The 21,730-nt window shown below is 40.8% G+C and overlaps 1 protein-coding gene across 2 annotated transcripts in view; it reads left to right on the forward strand.

Moving 5' to 3' along the window:
• galnt2 (UDP-N-acetyl-alpha-D-galactosamine:polypeptide N-acetylgalactosaminyltransferase 2) overlaps positions 1-21,730 on the forward strand; it is a 53,216-nt gene that overhangs the window by 23,604 nt on the left and 7,882 nt on the right. Inside the window, exons 2-11 of one of the 2 annotated variants that reach the window (XM_061067915.1) lie at positions 6,820-6,907; positions 10,449-10,602; positions 13,287-13,385; positions 13,508-13,575; positions 13,680-13,745; positions 13,867-13,988; positions 16,609-16,696; positions 18,023-18,110; positions 18,536-18,639; positions 19,622-19,748. In XM_061067915.1, coding sequence (XP_060923898.1) covers positions 6,820-6,907; positions 10,449-10,602; positions 13,287-13,385; positions 13,508-13,575; positions 13,680-13,745; positions 13,867-13,988; positions 16,609-16,696; positions 18,023-18,110; positions 18,536-18,639; positions 19,622-19,748 — 1,004 coding nt within the window. The remainder of the gene's footprint in view (positions 1-6,819; positions 6,908-10,448; positions 10,603-13,286; positions 13,386-13,507; positions 13,576-13,679; positions 13,746-13,866; positions 13,989-16,608; positions 16,697-18,022; positions 18,111-18,535; positions 18,640-19,621; positions 19,749-21,730) is intronic. The other variant, XM_061067916.1, reaches the window with a different exon arrangement.

Genomic DNA, 21,730 nt, shown 5'->3' on the forward strand with positions numbered 1-21,730 from the left:
GTCTTGATAAAGGACGCTTCAGCAGGACAGATGCTGGCTGTCAGGAGGGCTTGAACCTGCGCCATCTACTTGAAGGATCTTTTCTCTAATCACTCACAGCGCTCGTTGCTGTACACTGCCCTGTGGGTGAGAGCCAGCGTAGATTACATACTGTAGGACAACATATTAGAAACAAGTAGCATTGTATTCATTTGTTTCTTTTCTGTCCACATTTTTACCAATAGCTCTGTGTAGGGCAATTTCCTCCCGTCGATCCAAATCTTAATTGAAATATTTCAACACCTATCCATTCTCTCACTCATGGTGACTAGAGATCGAAGCCAACTTGCTTCGGTGATCTGCAACTTTACTTCTTTATGTCACTAAACTCTACACACTGAACCTTTAAGAGAAATGCTTTGGCTGAATGTGTTGATTGGAATGTTTCTGTTCGTTGTAGTTCTTAATAAACGACACAGATATTAGCACTTTGTTATAAAACTAAGAGCTTAGTCTACAAACACCCTGGTCAGAATTTTTCTCAGTGCACTCACCTTGGCTGTGGGAAAGATGATGGATCCCTACTGTCTCTGCCAGTAGTTTGTGAGCTAACATGGTGCATTTCGAAGGTTATTCGTTAGGCTGCTTCAACTCATCTTCAATTATGGGATAGTGTAAGTAATTGTGGTACTCCGGTAGTCTCTCATATCTGTCTTACTTGACCTAGTTCTTACATTTCATTCACTATGGTTAATTTAAGAGGAACAGGTTTCAGTCAGCACCATATCATCATCACTGTGTGCTTACTTCTGTTTCCTGCTGCTCTGCCTGATGTCCTTTATTGTTCTGTCCTGTCGTCTCTCGGAGGGATTTTGTTATAAATTAAATCCTGCAGAGCAAATCAGATCATTGGCACTGCGTGTTGTATCCGAAACATGGTTTAATCTGGATTTACTCTGTGAAATCAAAACCATGTTTGGCTTGAGTTTGGATGTGTACATAACATGTATGCAAAAAAGTGTGTGTGTGTGTGTGTGTGTGTGTGTGTGTGTGTGTGTGTGTGTGTGTGTGTGTGTGTGTGTGTGTGTGTGTGTGTGTGTGTGTGTGTGTGTGTGTGTGTGTGTGTGTGTGTGTGTGTGTGTGTGTGTGTGTGTGTGTGTGTGTGTGTGTGTGTGTGTGTGTGTGTTCACTGAAACCTCAACTCCTCTCTGAGTTAATCTATCACTGCATGTGATCAGATTACTGTGGATTATACGTTGACTATTAGAGTCTCAACTAGGTCTTGATAGAACACACATACACATTCACATAGGAACAGATAAGTGAGCATAAGTGTGCGTGTAACCGGACTGACACACTAATGCATGTGAACTCTCAAACCCCCACATACACAAATATGAGCTGACACCTAACACACACACACATGCGTGCGTTGGTGTGATCTGTCAGGGGCTTAAAGTCCATCCCATTATCAGTGAAGCAGGTGAGAGACCTTTTTTGCACCCTGCAGAGATCATTCAGTTAGCAGAGAGTAAAGCGTTCATCAGGGCTGGCAGTTGCTTTTAATACAAATAAATCTACTTCATAAAATAACCCCAATATCTGAAATGTGGTGTTGAGCAGAAGTAAACAGAAGCTGTAAACAGGGCAACAGGCAGATATGCTCAAAAGTCTTTCGACAGTTGAACAGTGAAATTGGTTGTGACAGCCTCAGTGTTTGTCCATCGTTAGGTGACATCAGGTGCCGTCGCATTGAGACTGTTGATCATGACTTGACATTGTCACTTTTTGCGTCATGTTGCAGCAGCAGCCCACAAAACGGTGATTTTCTTTTTTACATATAAGCATTCTTTATCGCTCCGGGTGCTGTCAGATGCTCAATGCTGCCGTACAAGGACCACCAAAGAAAAACAGAGACAAACTCTCTGCAGGGAACAATCACTTGAGAGAGTTGTGAGGTGGCTCAAACCATGAAAGCAAAAAACACCACAGAGGGAACAATTATCAAAACAAAACAAAAAGCAGCTGCATCTTAAGGAATATCAAAAGACAGGAACATGTCCACACAATCCAGCCAGACTCCTTGTCTGAGTTTGCCTTTCCCGTGTTATGAACGCAGCAGGGGATTCTCCGATACACACTCACAAGAACAGTTACATTTTTGACGAATGCAGGATGGCGCATGCAGGTGGCAGGACACAGTGTATTCAGCTTTGGAAATAATCTACAGCACATGGACATCTTTATTCTCATCGTCTCTTAAAGTTGACTCCTTTTTGCATCCGTAATTGCAAAGATTGTATTTATATAGTAAATCATATTTTCAGAAACGGTGGAAATATATTGTTATACCTACACACAAAGTTAAAAACTGGAAAAAATGGGTGTTTTTAACAATTGCTAGCAACAATATTTTTGTCAGTTATTAATACACTGGCTGTAGCAAGTGGACTGAGGTGTGTGTCTGCCTGTGTGTGAGTGCACTTTTAGTCATGTTTGTGTCCTGGAGGAGAAGCAGACAACAGCCATTTTCAACAAGAGGTTTTAAAATCCATTCAAGCGATGAGAGTCATAAAAATAGCTCTGCCAACATCTGCTCTCCACTTACCTTTTCAAAGACACGTTTCAATCAGCAGCAAGTCATCTTTACAGCGTTCAGCTATTGATAAATCACGTAGACCCTAAAGCACTGTTCCTTAAAGCACTTCGTTGTTCTCATGGTCTCCTAAAAGCCTTTTGTCCTGGTGCGATTTGTGTTTTCCATAAATCATAGTATGTGCGGATCAGAAGTGGGCAGCACAGACGCAGCTGCACTTTGTCTCCATCACTTTTCACTGGGAGACTCTTCTTTCATTTGATCTTTTCCTTGTTCAGCCCCCCCCGCCCACACACACACATTAATGTGAGGGGGTATAGTGGTCAGGATGTCTGTCCGCCCGCCCGCGTGTCCAACCATCCGCCTATGTGTCCGTTATCAATCTGTAGAGCTCCATTAAGAATTCTTTCATGAATATTTAATCAGGTAGTGAAGTGGAGCCCTTTGATATTTTGAGTTTCTTTAGTGATCATGAAATCCTGAGAGCAGCTCTTCAGGTTGTCGGTTAAGAAGATTATCAACTTATGTAAAGCACGGAGCACGCCCTGCTGTCTTTATGTGATTGTTATTATTTGGCATGGACAATAAAACAATATCAACAATATAATTTTTATCAATAGCAATATAACAAGTTTTAATATATATCTCTATATCGCTTATGCATTGTGTAAGTACAGTGTGAGCGTATAACACATGATCTACCTCAGATTTGTAAAATGTTTTGCCATTTATCAAGTGTTTTGTCATTCTTTGCTCACAACCTTCACCCAGGAGAAAAATCCGTCTTTAACCTAAAACAATATAGTATGAATTGGGGATATTTACATCACGATAAACATTTTATACCAATTGATGAGAAGAATTAACACAATAAATGCCACCTTATTTCTTCTTTTAAGTTCAGGGATGGATTTTTGCTCCTGAGTGAAGGCAGGGTTTTTAAAGTCTTCTGTATGAGCAGGGAATGAATTGATTATGGATGAAATTTATATTGCGATCATTTTTGAAACCGTTTAATTTTCCAGCCCTAATATTGTGTGCTATATTTCAAACAGTCAGCCATTCTTTATCCCTCAGGGAAATATTACCACTATAGGTAATTGCTATAGCACTAAGTGATCTGCTCTTGTAAGTATTGCAGCTGCTGGGAAGATCTCCTGTTGACTCAAATTAAACTAAATTTCACTTGTGCCTATTTCTTGGTTTTCTTGGTTGTCACTTCTTTTATCTCGCATCCCATTATTTATTTTCCTCTCAACTGTTTTTTTCAGAAAAAGGGAAAATTAATTTCTGCATTTGCAAGTGAAAGTGGAACCCAGCGCTCTGCACTGGCTCGTCTGAGTGTGATTAGGGTGTAGAAGCAAAACGATTGGCATGGGACTGAAAATAGTTGTTTTTTTAATTCTCTGATGGAATTAAACATTAACATTTTTAACATAGTAATTTTATAATTTACTTGTGCAGCCAACAGAAGGGAAAGTGGTGTGTTTCTAAGAGGAAGCTCATCACTCTACATCACTCAGCAGTAAGCTAGTGGCTTCTTTGTTTTAGTTTCTTGTTCAGCCAATGTTTATCTTTAAGTTTTCTCTTCCTGTAAACGGATTGTCAGTTAGCTGCTGCTAAAAACTGAAATCTGTCTGAGCCTTTTGGTAAACATCACACTGTCAGCAGGTCGGAGGTGAATTCAACTGGTGTGTTGGAAATAACTGTAGGTGGCAGAGATGAGTGTCAGTACAAGTCTGTCTGTGAGTCAATCGAGAGGATAACTCAAAAACCACTGAACTGATTTCCATTGTATTTTGTGGAGGGGTTAGACACGACCCAATGAAAGAACTCAATTATATTTTGGAGCAGATCCAGATAAACGGTAGGATCAGGATCTTTTGGGTGGAGGTATTGGCTCTCTGAACAACCTTCTGCATTTTATTTCCTTTGCTAAGGAAGTTGTGTTGTCACCCCTGTCTGTTTGTTCGTGAGCAAGATTTCGCAAAAACAACGGAACAGATTTCACCAAAACTTGTTGGAAGCGTTCAATTTGGGTCAGGGAAGAACCCATTACATTTTGGTGCGATTCAAGGATTTTAATTTAAATTTTCTAAGGGAATAATTCATGGATCCTGATATAATCTTTGAACAGACCTTTGTCTCTTTAAAACCCCTGATTTCTCAAACACCATTGCATCAATGACTGTAACAAACAGTTTCGTGACCTCAGTGAAAAGTCTGGATGAGACTGAAAAGACGTGATCATCACAAGACACGACACAGCTGACCTCGTTAGGGGTCAGTGCTTTAAACTCTTACAATCAACAGTGGTGGTTAAAACCAAAATTTGACAAAATCGCACCAATGTGAAAGAGGTCAGAACTTGCAAACCCTGGTTTACTGACAACCACTGACATTGAAAACACATGGAGACTGAAGAGGGGAAGAAGTTCCACAGTTTAGAATCTCATTTGAGAAGCTGGAAGAGGGTCAAACTTTGTAAACAAGTTGAAGCATTTCAGTTTGAAGAGTTGACTTTAAAATGTCTGCCATAGAATCTTTTCTACAGAAAAGCCTGGGAAAAGCTAAAGTCCGATGTTAAGTTTTATTTTACACTGAAAATGTGTCATGTTTTCTCCTCTGAATCTGTCAAACTGCATCTCTGCAGCGAGTACATGTCGGCTTTAGTTTCCATTCCACATCGAGCATCACCGTCAGACTGAGCACGCTCTCAGCTATAAGTCAACACTTATAGAAATGTATTTTATGGAGCATTTTCTTTAGAGTAGTCGTGGGTGTTAGAGAACCTAATCTTATTTCAGTCACTGGAAAATAGGTGTAGTTTTAGAACACAATGACACGCGGTCCTCAGCAGATGAATGGAAACGTTGGCATATAGAGGAAAGAGAAAACAAGAGCCGTTATTTTGCTACTAGAAAGGCGGCCGCATAAAAGCGTTAAAAATAGTGTGAAATCCTTTTTCTCCCCTTTCCCCCGTCTCTCCAGTGTATAAATTAACCGTTAAATACTGTTTCTGTTGGTTTCAGACTGTTGCCTGTTCTCCTGAGACGGGAACAAAAACAGATCAATAAAGCGTTTAGAAAAAGCTGAAGGTGAAAAGGACCTACGGAGCAATCAAGAGAGTTTAACAATAGTTTTCTGAAGTCAAGGGCAGTGGTCTGCACAGGGAGGGCCGGTCACTAATTGCTGTGGCTCACAGTGTATTGATCCAGTGGGTTTTTATGGTAATATAGATGAACACACGCATGGGTGGCTCGGTTCAAATGTCCACCTGTGTAAGTGGTGAGAGCATTGCTTTGGTTCTGTCGGGATGGAGTGACTGAATGAATAAGATAATGAGTGGACAAATGAATAACCAGCTGGAAATGTTCTGAATCACGAAGCACATCTCTGATTTTATTCCAAACTCGCTAACAATGTGAAATAAAACAGCTTTTCAGTTTAATTATGAGGCTAAAGACGACTGAAGAGCAGAATAAGTGAATTGATGATTTTAACATGAATCTTTTCTGTATTGTCTGTGAAAGGCTCATATCGGCTCAAATATTAGTTTTCTCTTTTAGGTCAGGGATGAAATGTGTAAACCAGTTCAACCCTGCATGTACTTATCTATTATTGAATAAAAGCTATTGAAACTTCTGATAACATCCGCCAACCAGGTTATGACCCTTGTCTAATAGTTTGTTCGTTTGATTGAAAGGAAGATTACAGAAAAACTCCTGGACAGATTACAGTGAAACCCGGTGAAAGGATGCACTATGGGTCAGGGAAGCAGCTATTACATTTTGGTGTGGATCCTGAAATCTTTGTCACTTTCTCTAACACTGTACGATGGGACTCAATTTGTTGTTGACATTATCTTTCTTTTTTATTAGAGAATAGTTCAAGAATCTCGATGAAAAAATCTGGTGCAGCTTGAGTGATTTTGAAGGGACTGTTTGGCCTTGATGGGGGTTCGTGCCCTTCAGAGCGCCATTCTAGTTGATGCACCATTTAGAATCTTCAAATATAAGGTGTATCTAGCTGCTCTACTCTGTGACTACCATCAGCTGACTGTGTGTGTGTGTGTGTGTGTGTGTGTGTGTGTGTGTGTGTGTGTGTGTGTGTGTGTGTGTGTGTGTGTGTGTGTGTGTGTGTGTGTGTGTGTGTGTGTGTGTGTGTGTGTGTGTGTGTGTGTGTGTGTGTGTGTGTGTGTGTGTGTGTGTCAATGCTAATGTGTGTCTCCTGGTTTCTTCCAGAAGGAATCAGACTCCAGTGACTCATCTAGTAGAAGCAAACTTTACAGCTCTGACGATAAGACTCATGGACTGGAGACCCTGCCGCCAGGTAGGAAACTTCACTTCACATCTTGCACCACCACCACACTGCACCAAAACATGACATGGATAATATAGCTTTAATAATAACAAGTATTTAATTCTATTAGTCATATACATAGTCAGGATATTTGATCCGGATCTCCGGGTTCAGTGTGTCATTGTTTGTGTTTGTGATCGCACTGAAGGGAAAGACAAACACTCCCCCCCGCCCGCTGTATGCACAGACATGGTGCACCACAGTCACGTATCCAGAGGGTTGCCCACATCATATTCCCACAACCAAAACCATTTCCTCTTTCAAATGTGGTAACATGACATAGCTTTGGTTTGATTATCAGGAGAGCATGAACATCCTCCACTTCACCATGTTCAAATAACCACCAGACTGTACAGCCATCAGTGTGACACGAATGTCACATCCACTCATGTATCCAGATAATTCAAGGATCCATTTTAATCCTCCCGCAAACCCAACTATGTGTCTCCACCCTGACTTTGACAAACATTGTTTCAGAGTCCAGCAGGGCAGAGAAGTAAGAGCAGAAAGAGCAGATCTGAGCAGAGATTTTTTTATTCAGCGCTCGTCTCTCCTCAACTCACGGCAGCCGCTGCCCCCCCCCTCACAAGCCCAGGGCCCGAGAGCTGAACACACACTCTCTTATCTGATCCAGCGGTAGAAATGGAATCCACTTTGAATGTTGAAGTAGGGACATTTCAACCTTTTTACTAAATAATGTCAGCAAATCGCAACGTCACCCACAACAACACACACACACACAGACACACACACACACACACACACACACACACACACACACACACACACAAACTTGCAAAGAAGAATGGGAAAAAAGGTGAAAAAGAAAGAGAGGAAAGAGAAGCTGTAGAGGAGGAGGAGACTGGGATTAGAATATGGAGGATTCAGTGATGAAAGAATAATTCTTCCACTGATGAAGATTGTCTGGATTTAAAGCCCCGGGAAAAAAAAAACTGCAAATGGATTTTGTATTTAGGTTTGCAACGAATATATCTTCTTTTTATTGATTAATTGATCTTCCGTATATTTTTTGATTGATCAATAATAGTTTAATAAATCTTCCACCTGAATTCCAAAGTCGATTCAGTTCAATTTGTAAGTTGCCAAGTCACCCCGTATGTTATTTTATTCACATGCCATGTTTAGCCGTTACAATATTATAGAGAAACACAACAAACGACCCCACAATGAACAAGCAGCTGGTGACTGGAGAGAAAAAAACTGCCTTTAATAGGAGGAAACCTTCAACAGAAAGAGAGTCAGTCTGGATGGCTGTCTGTCCCTCGACCAGTCATGGTTAGAGGAGAAAAATGGTGGGGAGAGGAGAGGTGGGTGGAAATGGGGAGAGAGAAGAGAGGGAGGTGGAGGGGGCAACAGAACAGGGAAAGAGAAGAGAGGCAGACCAGCATCATCATGTTCATAATGCAGCACATCTGAGAAGCTGGATGCAAGAAATTAAACAGTAAAACTTAAAATCAATTCGTAAAATACCTTTTTCCTGTCAATTAATGAATTGTTTCAGATCTACTTCTGTTTAGATTATCTTTTCAAAAAAAATGTATTTATACTGAAATCCACTTTAAACAGTTTCTGAACATCCCCCTAGCATCTTGTTTTCTGATGACCTCCAGGAACGCTGAGATGTCGTCACTGTTTATTTGGTTGCAGGTGAAACAAGGTTCACACCTGATCTCATCCATCAGTGATGCTTGGTGTTATTTGGTGTTATAGATATAATGCGTAACAATTCCTACGTTATATATTTAGTTTTTTTTTGTGTACTTATCCAAAATGTTTACAACAATGTTCAAACGCAGAGAAATTCACAAGTTTCTTAAAAAGATAACACAACTCGTAATGGATCACGATTATTGATTGACATTTGCTGTGTAATGTGAATAAAACTCTTCTACATTACCTTAAACGTAGATAGATTACACAGAAAATGTCGTAACAAACTAAAGCAAATTGTCACAAACAGCTCAATGACGACGGGTAAATAGTCAACTGTAACTCTGAGGGTCCGAAGCAGCTAACTGCCAGTGGGGTCCCGAAGGGAGTATGTAAAGTCGTCTGAGATAGAGAGTATTGGGAAAATGTCAACAAGACTAGTAACACCATTGAGAAAGTGAACAGTTAGTCTACTATGAGTGGTTCAGTGTTCAGAGAGGTCAGGAGCAGCAGGGAGAGAGTGACACGCAGAGTGAGAAGTCAACCATTTTCATTTCACCACATTAATTAGTTGCTGCCACTAAACATAGATATCAGCAAGGACATCAAACATTGTGACACATGCAGCAGAGACTTGGAGGCACTGTCGTACAGTCACAGGCCAATCAGCGCAAACTTCGGCTCATTAGCATGCCAGGCACATTCACATGCCGTCAGGGTAGACACACACACACACACACACACACACACACACACACACACACACACACACACACACACACACACACACACACACACACACACAGACACAGACACAGACACAGACACACACACACACACACAGAGATAACCTCACTGAATCTTCTTTCTTTTCAGAAGGCTCTGTTTCTGTCTCTCTCTCTTACACACACTCATCCATACTGGTAGTGTAATCTCACGCCACCATATGCTTTAACACAAGACATTAGCATAGCAGCTGCACCCGGCTAATTAGGTGTATTATTATTCGTTTGTGCCTGTGTCTCAGTAGCCAATGACAAACTGTGAAATTAAACATGACAACTTTCTCTGTTTAGTGGGCAACGGTCTTGGTAATCTGCTCAGACAGACGCGACATGCTCCGCCTGTCTTTCTCTCTAAACTCACATTTAAGGCTGAAGCAAATGAGAAAATAGTCAAATGTAGTAGTGTTTTTTCTCCCCAGCTCACTGCAGTGCATAGTAAATGTTCTTTTGTGTTCTTGTAGCTTTGCTCAAATAGCCTCGCCTCATCTCTTTCTGCATATGAGCAGCATGTATTTCATGTCAGCTTTTCCTCAGTGACATGTTGCCACCTTGTCAGGCAGCAAGTTTTCCTTCCCGCCAGTAGTGAGGGATCCTTGTATCATCCAAGCTGCTGCCTACATTTCACCTTCCCACTCATGTGTAATCCCATTCATTCCTGAGACACATTTTCCGCCTTTTTGTGAAGGTTTAAACAGCATCTTTTATTTTGTGCATATGCTGTGTTTATTTAACATTTCACCAGATTTGAATTGAGAATATAGTCCTTATAAAAACCTTGTGTTAGTGTTTATGTGAAAGCTAACGCATAAAGAAGATAGAGGAAAGCTATTTCCCCAATCACGTTATAATTTATATTTAACAAAATGTGCTTAAAACATTTAGAAACTAGAATTGAATATCTGCAATTGAATGCTTTTCCTTCTTAACCCACCCCCTTAGTTCAACAGGTAATTTTCTGACCACAAACAAGGCAACACCGAAGCAAGTGCATTCTTCCAGCTTCTGGATGGATGTGGTTTGACTGTTGCTTCATATGTTTGCATGTGTGTGTTTAGGGAAGGTGCGCTGGCAGGATTATGACCAGGACCTATACGTTGGTGCCACGGTCGTCCGATCGGGTCAGGATCCATACGCCAGGAACAAGTTCAACCAGGTGGAGAGCGACAAACTGCGCATGGACAGAGCAGTTCCTGATACAAGACACGACCAGTACGTATCTGCTGTTGCTCAGAATACTTGCTTCACTAATACACATACATTGCACACACAAACTACAACACTGTCCCTATAAGTATTTTGTGTGCACATGGCTGTCCTCTATTATCCATTTGATTAATTGACACCAGACTGGAAACTCCCTGTATTGTGCTCTATCAGATGGAACCAGGAAGTAGCAGCACACACACACACGCACACACACACGCACACACACACGCACACACACATGCACATGCACACTGCACTGTATGCTCGGTTCATAAAACAAACCTCTGCTTAATGGCTGATTGTTCTGCTTGTTAAATGGATGAGGAGACAAAAGTACATCCTGAAACAGCACCATGTCATTATGTTTTATTAGGCTTGATTCTCAAGGTGTACCAAATGATCTTGCTGCCCCCTGAACAATTAGGCTGCATATTGGTTTAGCACAAAGAAAAAAGAAAGACTCTGCCTATTTTAATCTTTGCCGTCTTCTCAATCGGTGTAAAATTGAAGGTCAAATGTTTCAAATATGAGTCCCAAAAGCTGCTCTTACCGAATTTCCTGTCAGTTGGCTGCATTTTCCTTTACTCTGAGGATCTGTTCTTAACCTGTATGTTTTGAATGGGCTGTTTGTTTGGCCTGCGGTGGTGTTGGTTGCAGCTTACTTACAAAAACTGTAAAAATAACCGGTAGTAATTGAACCGTGGCCAGTAAAGAGCAACTTCAGGACTCAGTCCACAGAACCCTGAGACCAACGCTCCTGCACAATGAGCTGTTGAGTCCCTGCAACCACTGCTACAGAGCACTGGTCACCTGGTTATTCAGTTCATTATTATTGAACGTATCGCCTGTGCACTTCCTTGGGCTCTTAACGATACTCATGCCAAACTGATTTGATTTTTGTGTAATCCTTCTAACGCCGATGAAAACATTGTCTCCTATTGAGACGTAATAAAGAAGAAACACCTACCACACTCTGAGCAAATATTTTGATATTAAGTCCAACAACTATACAATGGGAAGACAAAACTTAACCTCTACATTTAATTTAATTTTTACAGGTAAATGTAAATAATTCAACCTATATGATTTCTGTAGAATTTATTGAGTGTTTTCTATTTTTGAGTCCTGTTTATTCTGAACAATGGAACGTCAATGTCATTTGATGTGTGAGTCACGGAGTGTGTGTGTGTGTGTTTGTCAGTCCTGTGATGCAGTGACTATTTCACTGGTTTCAAGTGAGAGAGTATGGTGTGCCAACCAGGCTGCTCCAGAACCCAGTGAACGAACCTGTTCTCCAAAAGGGATTTTAATATGTTAAATGCGAGGAACATGTCTGCATTTTGATCAAGTGTTTGTTGTCAGGGTTTTCCTCACCTTGCTCTGCAGGAAAAGATCATTATTGAAAGCTGGAGTCATTCTGATACTGATTATTGTAATGTCTTCAAATATTCCAGAATAACTAGATACCTCACAAATGAATGATGGACTGTTTGTGCTATGTCTTCAGTTCCCTGGATATTGATACTGTCAATTTAACCGACACAATGACTTCTAAGTTTAGCTGTAAATCAGCTGGAGACACAAAGAAGTGAAGCTGCTGCCTTTGTTTGTTTACAGTCAGTGGTTTTACTCCTCTCGTATCTGTCTAGATCTATGGTCTGATACATACTGTGTGATTCAAAGACTATTTTTATAAAGGCAATCGTCTGGCCTCACTGATGTATTGACCTAACGCAGATAGATTTAGCCATTAGCCCACTAAAAGAGCAGAGATGTGTCTCCCATTGATCCGCGAGTGATCATTTGCACAGCAGCAGCTTGTGGAAGTTTTTCTAGAAAACCAGACGGAGCAGGTTCAGTGAGTGAACAAATGATCAAAAGAGCTTGCAGACTAACTGTATTGCCAGGCTGACAATCCAATATATATAAAGTATATAAACAATCTCATTGGATTGTTGCCCTGCAGTCACCAAAACCACTATCAGCCGTGTGTGTGTGTGTGTGTGTGTGTGTGTGTGTGTGTGTGTGAGACTCACTTGTAATGAGCTGTTTGAGGTATAAGACTTGGTTTTAGGGTTAGAAGCAGGTCTAGGGTTAGAGTTAGGATAAGGGTAAGGCATTTAGTTTTGATGGTTGGAGTCCGGGCCTAGGGAATGCATTATGCCAATGAGTGTCCTCACTAAGATAGATGTGCAAATTTGTGTGTGTGTGTGTGTGTACTTTGCTTCTTTAGGACCTTTTCCAGAATATACACTGCCCTAGTCAAGGCCAGTAGTCTACATCGGGTCTTCTAGTTTCTTTCTAGTTAAAGAAAGGGATAAGATGTAAATTGTGGTCAGGTTAGGGTTAGGATTAGTCATGAATTAGTTGTGGTTAAGGTTAGAGATAAGGCTTTTGTTAGTTTGTCCACAATGAGTGAAAGTCAATGCAAAGTCCTAGAACAAGGACAGCTGGGTAAATTTGTACATATGAGTGTGTTTCTGTGCGTGCGTGAGCATGCCTGGGTGTGTACTGAACTCTTTTTAGTGCATTCCTGTCTTTAGGACCTGTTTAGGGAGTGATTCCAGCTTGCACATTCATTCAGCTGTGCACCTATGTGTGGAGGAGTGTTTTTACATTTATACTTTGCCATTAAATATTTTTGTGTCTCTTTGTTCCTAACTCCTACGATTTCCTTGTGCGTGCAGCTGCAGACATAAACAATGGAAGTCAGAGCTGCCAGCCTCCAGCGTGGTCATCACCTTCCACAATGAGGCTCGCTCTGCTCTGCTGCGGACTGTGGTCAGGTAGGTGAATGGTGTGTGTGCTATCCACTCCAAAAAAATACTTATCTATTTTGATGTCTTGGTTGAGATTCAATCTTCTTAAATTTTGTCTTCCTATAAATAACCTCCTTGTCTTTCTGTAGTGTCTTGAAGAAAAGTCCTCCTCACTTGGTCAAAGAGATCATTCTGGTGGACGACTACAGCGATAATGGTAAGTATTGCACAGACACACTTATAACAAAAACACTCGTTGATATCAGGTAAGTGCAAATGCAACATGAATCTCATCTGTTTGCCACGACCTGTGTGTTTCAGCGGAGGACGGAGCGTTGCTGGGGAAGATTGAGAAAGTGCGAGTGTTGAGGAATGACCGCAGAGAAGGTGAATAGAAAAGGAGAAGAAGATAGTTTTATATTTTGATCACATAAACATCCCAGTGCTGTTTCCTGACATGGGTGATGGTTTGTAATAAAGATTTTCTTGTGACTGATGTTTCTCTCAGGACTGATGCGTTCGAGGGTTCGTGGTGCAGACGCTGCCACAGCGCCAGTGCTCACCTTCTTAGATTCTCACTGTGAATGTAATGACCACTGGCTGGAGCCGCTACTGGAGAGAGTGGCTGAGGTACACGCACACGCACACACGATGTAGCAATCTGTCTTAGTGAGGACACTCATTCGCATAATGCATTCCCTAGCCTCTTACACTAACCATCCAAACTAAATGCCTAAACCTTAACCTAACTTAAACCTAATTCTAACCTTAACCCTAAAACCAAGTCTTAAACCCCAAACAGTCCATTGAAGGGGGGTCACAAAGTGAGGACCGACCAAAAGGTCCTCACTTTCCCAAAATGTCCGCACTCCGGAGGTTGTAGACTCAAACTGCTCCTCACAAAGATATCTGTACAAGAACATACACACATGTATTTCGGCATCTTTAAAAAGTGACAGTGAAGGGAAAATTCTTGTTCAGTCGTTTATATTTTTAAAAGCCTCTCTATAAGGCTGCTTTCAGACATGCACTATATTCTCCTGAAATAATATGATGGGGCTAAATGTGAGAGCCCAAATTTTGAAGTGAGTTGCTCCGGATTTCTCCAGAGTTTCTCCTGCCAGCTCCTAAGTAAAAAACATAGGCGTGAGCTCATGTGAGAGGACAGCAGGAAAATGTCTGGAGAATTCACAGCTCTCAGGTGAGCTGGTTGATGACGCTCCTAACACATGATGGAAGCAAAACTGAAAAAAAAGGAGCCACACACGTATAAGACACACACAAAGATGCAGACTCTGAAAGACAACAACAGCTTTTGATGATAAGAGCCGGCACTGGTGCTGATGTGCTGTAAATAAAAACATGATATATGCAGTACATTTTATGACATTTCCTGCTGTCAACGTTAGAAAATCTCCTGCTGTGTTCTTTATATGTGAAAACAGAGTCTGGAAAATGCCTGAACCCAGTTGTGTGGACATTTTCCAGAGTTAATTTCTGAGATTGGCTGATCAATATCGATTAGTTGAATTCAAAACCGTTTTCGTTTTATGGTCCAATCCCTCGGCCGACGTGCACACTTTGGAAAAAGAATTGCTCTGTAACCCATCTAATTGCTTTAAGTGGATGTGATGTCATGTTGTTCAGCCTGAATTTTGTCCCGTTACCATGCCAACACCAGCCACAAAACAATGTCCCAGAAATGCCACTAAAACAACACTTAGCTATATCTGTTGAGGAATTGTGTTTTTCCTTCCTTTCACATAGAGGTCAGAGGTCAGGGAGGAAGTCAGTTAGTGTCTCATTAACATTCACGTGGAAAACAAGGAGTGTGTGACATCGCACAGGAATGACACTTTCAAAATAAAAACACATTTTCACGTTTTCTGACCGTTTGGAAAAAAGTCTTTCTCATACTAAGACTAATGACTCTGTTTGTTGGTGAGGTGATTTTATTTTATCAGTCAGAACCATGTTTATTCAATTTTAAAAAGTCATCTTCCATTCCGTCTTTCGAAACCAAAGCAAGCTGTAAAAGGAAAGCTCCGGAAACCGAGCTCCCTCATAGATCAACAGTCTGGAGACATTTAGAGTGAAGCCTTGAAGTCCTGACTTGAGAAGGAGCTTCTTCATTGAATGTTATCTTAATCTAAGCGTCTGCACCATGGGTAAAATGAGGGTTGTTCTTTAAATATTTATCTGGTATGACTGAAAATAGTCTAATACTCTTTTTGATCTGTCTAAATGTTGCATTTTGTTATTATTGCAAAGTGAATTAATGCCTGAAGCCAAATCTAAAACACTTAGCTTTCAGATTAATTGAAGCCACTTTGCTGTAGTTCTAATCACAGAAACGAAAGAAACATGAAATCTGTTTGTTTGTCAAGTCAAAACGTTTCAGCCTAAAATAAACAGATCAGTCAGTTTGTGTTGTTCTGTTGTTATCACTCAGAGCACTTGAGCGATCCTCTCTCTGTACCAGTGTGAGATGCAGCTTTCAGCTCCAGGAATTGATTTGATTTAAGACGACAGGGCTGCTTTACTTTCAGTTCTACTTTATAAACAGTGATAAACTAAATATAGAACACAGACTAAGCATATGAATCACTGTCGTTGAGGGAAATATTTACTTCTGCTCTAAAATTCTACAAAATAGAGTAAAGTGCTTGGAGTCGTCTTTAGCTTTGCATGTTTTGGTCCTTTATGCTTGACAAGACTTGTTGTAAATATTTATGAATAAGCTGGTTCTCTTATTACTCTGTTAGTTTCTTTAGAGTCGTAAAGCTTTTAAGCAGGTTTTTATGTCTCCAAACCAACAACAGCCAGTTTCTGGAAGCATTTTGTTTTCTGTCCGTCCATCAGCCCCATTCTTGTGAACATGATATCTTAAGTGGTTGAAGGTCAAAGGTGAAAGTCACTGTGTCACCCTTATTTGCCTCTTAAAATGCGTTATCTTATGATCACCTTGAGAGAATCCTTATAAAGTTGGTACAAACACTCACTTATACTCACAGATTAACTGATTACAATTGGTGGCTCAATGGTCAAAGGTAAAACACATTTCTTCATATTGTGACCAGATGTCACTTAGGCTCAGAGCTTTAATGATGAGATTTCAGTTTCCAAAGGTCATGGTGACCTGTAATCAATCTGTCTGGAATTGTTATTATATAGACTTAAACTGTACTGGTTGACAGAGCCATACACCTGCAGGGCATTCATTGTAGTATTTTCTTTCTGTTCTTCTCAGGATAAGACGAGAGTAGTTTCTCCGATTATTGACGTCATCAACATGGACAACTTCCAGTATGTAGGAGCCTCGGCCGATCTGAAAGGAGGTAAAGTATCCAAGTATAGGTACATGCAGGCACACACACACACACAAACACACAGACACACAATAGCAGCACTTATAACTGCTGTTTTGGCATCTATTGTTCTATTTCATAAACGGTTTTCACTTGAGGCTGCTGTTGTTTAGTGGAACACACAACTACATGTAATTCTAAGAGGAGTCAGGGTAGCTGGTTCCAACTAAAAAGCTCAAAAAACAACAACAACTGTAGACAACCTGCTCAGCACAAGATAGCAGAGTGACACTGTGGGGGCTGGTGAACACAGTGGTCCAAGTCCACTCTGTTGTCAATTCTAGCATATGTACAGTGATTGAGATATTGTTTCTCTCTGATTCATGGTGTAAACATATACGTAGACATAGTAGCACACTCAACACAGTATTAGGTACTCAAGTTACAAATAATTACACAACATAGTAGATAGTACATAGTACAGAGTGTATGATATAGGACTTAAATTCATCATGTCGCCATTAAGACAAATAAAAGGTATCATAGAATGCTGAATATGTGTATAGGCAAAGCTTTACTAACAAGTTCACCACATCAACTTAAACAGTGACAATATATCAGTGTTGTGTTCACAGCTGGTTTCCTCTGCCCCCCAGTGGCCAAAGACATCCAGAAATGCACGTTAAAGTTTCCAAATAACAAATGGTAGCCGTTTCAAATTAGATTTTGAATCAGACATCTGTTGAAACTTTAAGTACAATTTCATTGTTGTAAAATAAAAACGTGGGAAAAAATCAAATCTATTAATGGTGCACGCTGCCATAATTGTATACTGTTCTGGGGAAATTAGTTCGTGGTTTAAAGTCCAGCAGACGGGGACGTTTTTTTGTTTGTAATCTATAACAGACATTAATACCTGGAGTTATCATTATGTCTCCATCATTCTACATATATACAGTAAATGTGAATGTATATTTTTTCACCTTATGATTCCTAATGTATTTTTAAGTCTACTGTGTATGGAGTATACTAAACATGTACTCTTTGTTAAAAATGTTGAATATAATATTAATACTGACTACGAATACTGACATAAAAAAAACTTATACGAAAATAATCTTGTACTATTATAGAATTAGTATAAAGAGTGTAACAGGGATACTTCCACATACTTTGTTAGTTTTGGCTGTTGAACTCTCTGTGGTGACACATGAACACATACAGACATGTGAAATCAGGCATGTGTTCAGTCAACCAACTGAAGCTGCCAAATCTAATTATATAACCACATTGTGACTTAATCCCAACTAATGGTCATAATGGTTCTGTCGGTCATTTGTGTGTGTGCGTGCATAGGTTTTGACTGGAATTTGGTGTTTAAATGGGACTACATGACTCTGGAGCAGAGACGAGCCAGACAAGGCAACCCCATCGCGCCAATAAAGTAAGACACAAACACACACACAGACAGACAGACAGACAGACAGACAGACAGACAGACAGACAGACAGACAGACAGACAGACAGACAGACAGACAGACAGACAGACAGACAGACAGACAGACAGACAGACAGACAGACAGACAGACAGACAGACAGACAGACAGACAGACAGACAGACAGACAGACAGACAGACAGACAGACAGACAGACAGACAGACAGACAGACAGACAGACAGACAGACAGACAGACAGACAGACAGACAGACAGACAGACAGACAGACAGACAGACAGACAGATTTCACAGACAGATTTCACAGACAGACAGATTTCACAGACAGACAGATTTCACAGTTGCCATCATCAGCTAATCCCCCTCCTCTTCCTCACTCCTTCCACCTGCCCTCTTTCTCCCTCTGCTCCTTCAGGACTCCTATGATAGCTGGAGGTCTATTTGTCATGGATAAGGACAACTTTGATCTGCTCGGAAAGTACGATATGATGATGGATGTGTGGGGAGGAGAAAACTTGGGTGAGTCAAAGGAGAGCAGAAGAAATGATGACACAGTAATGGACGTCTGAGGAGTAGAAATTGTTGGTGATTGAAGGTTAAAAAATATCAAATGGCGAACAGAAAGAATAAAGTCTAACTCAGCTTTCACCATCAATACGCTCGGGTGCTGTTATCCCCTGGCCTTCAGCTTCTAAAGGTGAAAGACGTGCGCAGCTTTTCCAGACGCTTTTAATGCTCAGTTTGATATTATTTGAAATGTCAAACAGTTTCTTCTTTAGGTCTTATACAAGCACATAACTGAAACTTATTTCCATCAGTAGTGCGGCTCTTTTTTGACTTGAAAACCACACATTCCTGTTCACCTATGAAATCCCTTCTATCACATGAGAGTTGATATAGCAGCACCAGGGACGTGTCTTCTGCTGTGATCATTACATAAGAACATCTGGGTGTCCGTGCCAGGAATATATGATAAATTCCTCAGGAATGTGGAGGTCAGCAATGTGTAAGAGCATCTTCCAGAGTTCAGTCTTGGAGAGTGACAGTGTTAATGTGATAATCACTGGAGTTGGCGTTGGGTGGAAATTGCCATTGTGTACACAATGGAGCTCATCTGCAAACATTACAATGATATAATAACAGCTGTGTGTCCCTGCTGCCTCCGTCTGAATGCAGTTGGGATATTGTTAAGAATAAACAGCTGACAGGATGATTCATGCTTCTCTGGAAGCTCCGGCGTGATTAACCAGGACTCAGATCCTGGTTCAATTTCTGTATTCGTTGAGTCAACACTTATTCAAATGCAGACAATGTTTTAGAGGGGACTTCCTTATCAATGCACTGAAGGGAGGTTCAGAAAAAGCGGTTTTCATACCTCTTATCATAATTAACTGAAATAACTGTATGGAAACAGTTTGTTCGAATGAGTTTATGAAAGGAAAGTGTTTCTGACTTTTGCTTTCCTTGTGTGTGTGGGTGTTTGTTTCTGTGTGTGTTTCAGAGATCTCATTTCGTGTGTGGCAGTGCGGTGGCAGTCTGGAGATCATCCCCTGCAGTCGAGTCGGCCACGTCTTCAGAAAGCAACATCCGTACACTTTCCCAGGGGGCAGCGGGACAGTGTTTGCAAGGTGACACTCCTACACAAATATGCCAAGCCTGTAAAATCCGCATTACCCTCTAAGACTCCACCCATCATTTACTTATTTACATTTCCCATCCACACATATCACTCTGATATCACAATCTCACTCTGACGTTCATTTACCAGCTGCTGCTCCAAGCCTTTCAGTCGTATCACATGATCTTGGTCCACTGCGCAGTTGTCATGCAATTTAAGATCATGTGATTTGGTTGAAAAGCTCCAGAACAGTAAATGGTCCTTGTTGTTGGATTGTTTTGTCAACTGCTGTTTCCAAGGTCAAGAGTCAACCTTCAGGCTCAACCTTTAACTAGACATGGACGGAATTTTCTGCAGCTGCTCAGAAAAAAAGGAAAATCTATGAAACCAGGTCACCTGATGAAACGTGTGACATGATGGAAAGCCCGAGAGCTGCTACTGAAAGGATGAATGGTTTTCTCTTTTCACTTATTTCAGAGTGCATTTAATCTGCACTCAAATCAAACATCAGTGTATAATTGAACCGCCCAGTCCTCCTCTGCGGGCCTCTCTCTGTACTCAAATTATTTCAGGCTCAAGTTATTTGCATTGAGTGCTGTGGTGTAAAGGATTTTCTGTGGTTTCAATGACTGAACATGTGATATTTAGTTTTACTGCAGGTCTGAGAATCAAACCCATGTTTGATTATTAAAAGCAAACTACAACAATTAAAAGCCGAGCAATCACAGGGACAATTGCTTCCAGATAAGGAACGAGTTCTCTTGTTAAATACAGATCTGTTTTTGGCACATGCTGTGATTTAGAGCTCTGATGAATGTGACAGCATAATCACTGAGCATCGGTAAATGAAAGCATGATACAAAGAAAGATAATGGATCTCTGCTTTGAAATGTGGACCATTTACAAGTAACCACCCCTACAAACAAGCCTGACAAAGCCACATGGTCCTGATTAAGAATTGGGCGGATCAACAAACAGATAAGTGGGAGTTTAAAGTGGCTGTGGTTTCTCTGGTCCTCACCATCATTTACCCAGCGCAGGGATATGATTTATGAATTGACACGTGCAGTGGTGTCCTCGTGTTTCAGCCTCAACAATAAAGGTTCATAATGCAGCACAGCATCATCTCTGGTTTCAGGCTGTTCAGTCCTACATTGTGCTCTTTATGTCGCACATAACTCCAGAGTCCATCCCATGTGGCTGCTCACAGGGGGAGCCACAACACATATTACCACAGCACATATTTTCTCTGCTCGGATGCCATTATAATTGCTCTTCTGAGAACGGCATGTCCCAAATATCAAACTTTTATGGCGCAAAGATGGTTCTCACTTAGAATCGATGTGAAGAACAAAAGCTCTAGACTCCATTTGGTGGATCAGAATGAAATGGATTCCTGCATCAGGCAGGGTGGTTGCACCTTGGTCATAGTGAAAAATGCTGAAACTGCATTTGGTCTCATGTCCAGCATCTGAGTTTTAAAGAGGCAATTATTATTTATTTATAAAGCGTATTTCATACACAGCGGTAGTGACATTGAGAACTATGCATAAACAAAGAGAAATCGTTAGAAAATCAAAAAGCACAATTCAAAACATGCTGCATGAACTTCTCCTTGATAAGTCTTGTTCAGACGTTGCCCTGGGCCCCGCCAGCAGACCACTCCTCAGATGTCTCAGAGGCTTCGCTGGGTTGTATTGCACTAACACGACTGTTATGTATTTGTGGCCAGCTCCATCAAGAGATTTAAAAATAAGCATACAACTTAAAAAATTAGATTTAAGAACAGGGTTGATGTGGGCAGTCATTTTGGTTTTTGTCTGAACTCTTGTGGCTACATTTTGAAGTTTGAGTTATAAGTGCTGGATGTTTTTTTTAGGAAGTCCCATTAAACGTTCTGTGCAGTAGTGATTGGAATGAAACAGGGATCAATGAACTGGATCAATGAACTATTTTAAGTTCATGGTCTTCAGATGCTCTTCAGTGGTCTTC

The sequence above is a fragment of the Limanda limanda genome, chromosome 3 (genome assembly GCF_963576545.1).
Source record: "Limanda limanda chromosome 3, fLimLim1.1, whole genome shotgun sequence".
NCBI classification, from domain to species: Eukaryota; Metazoa; Chordata; class Actinopteri; order Pleuronectiformes; family Pleuronectidae; genus Limanda; species Limanda limanda.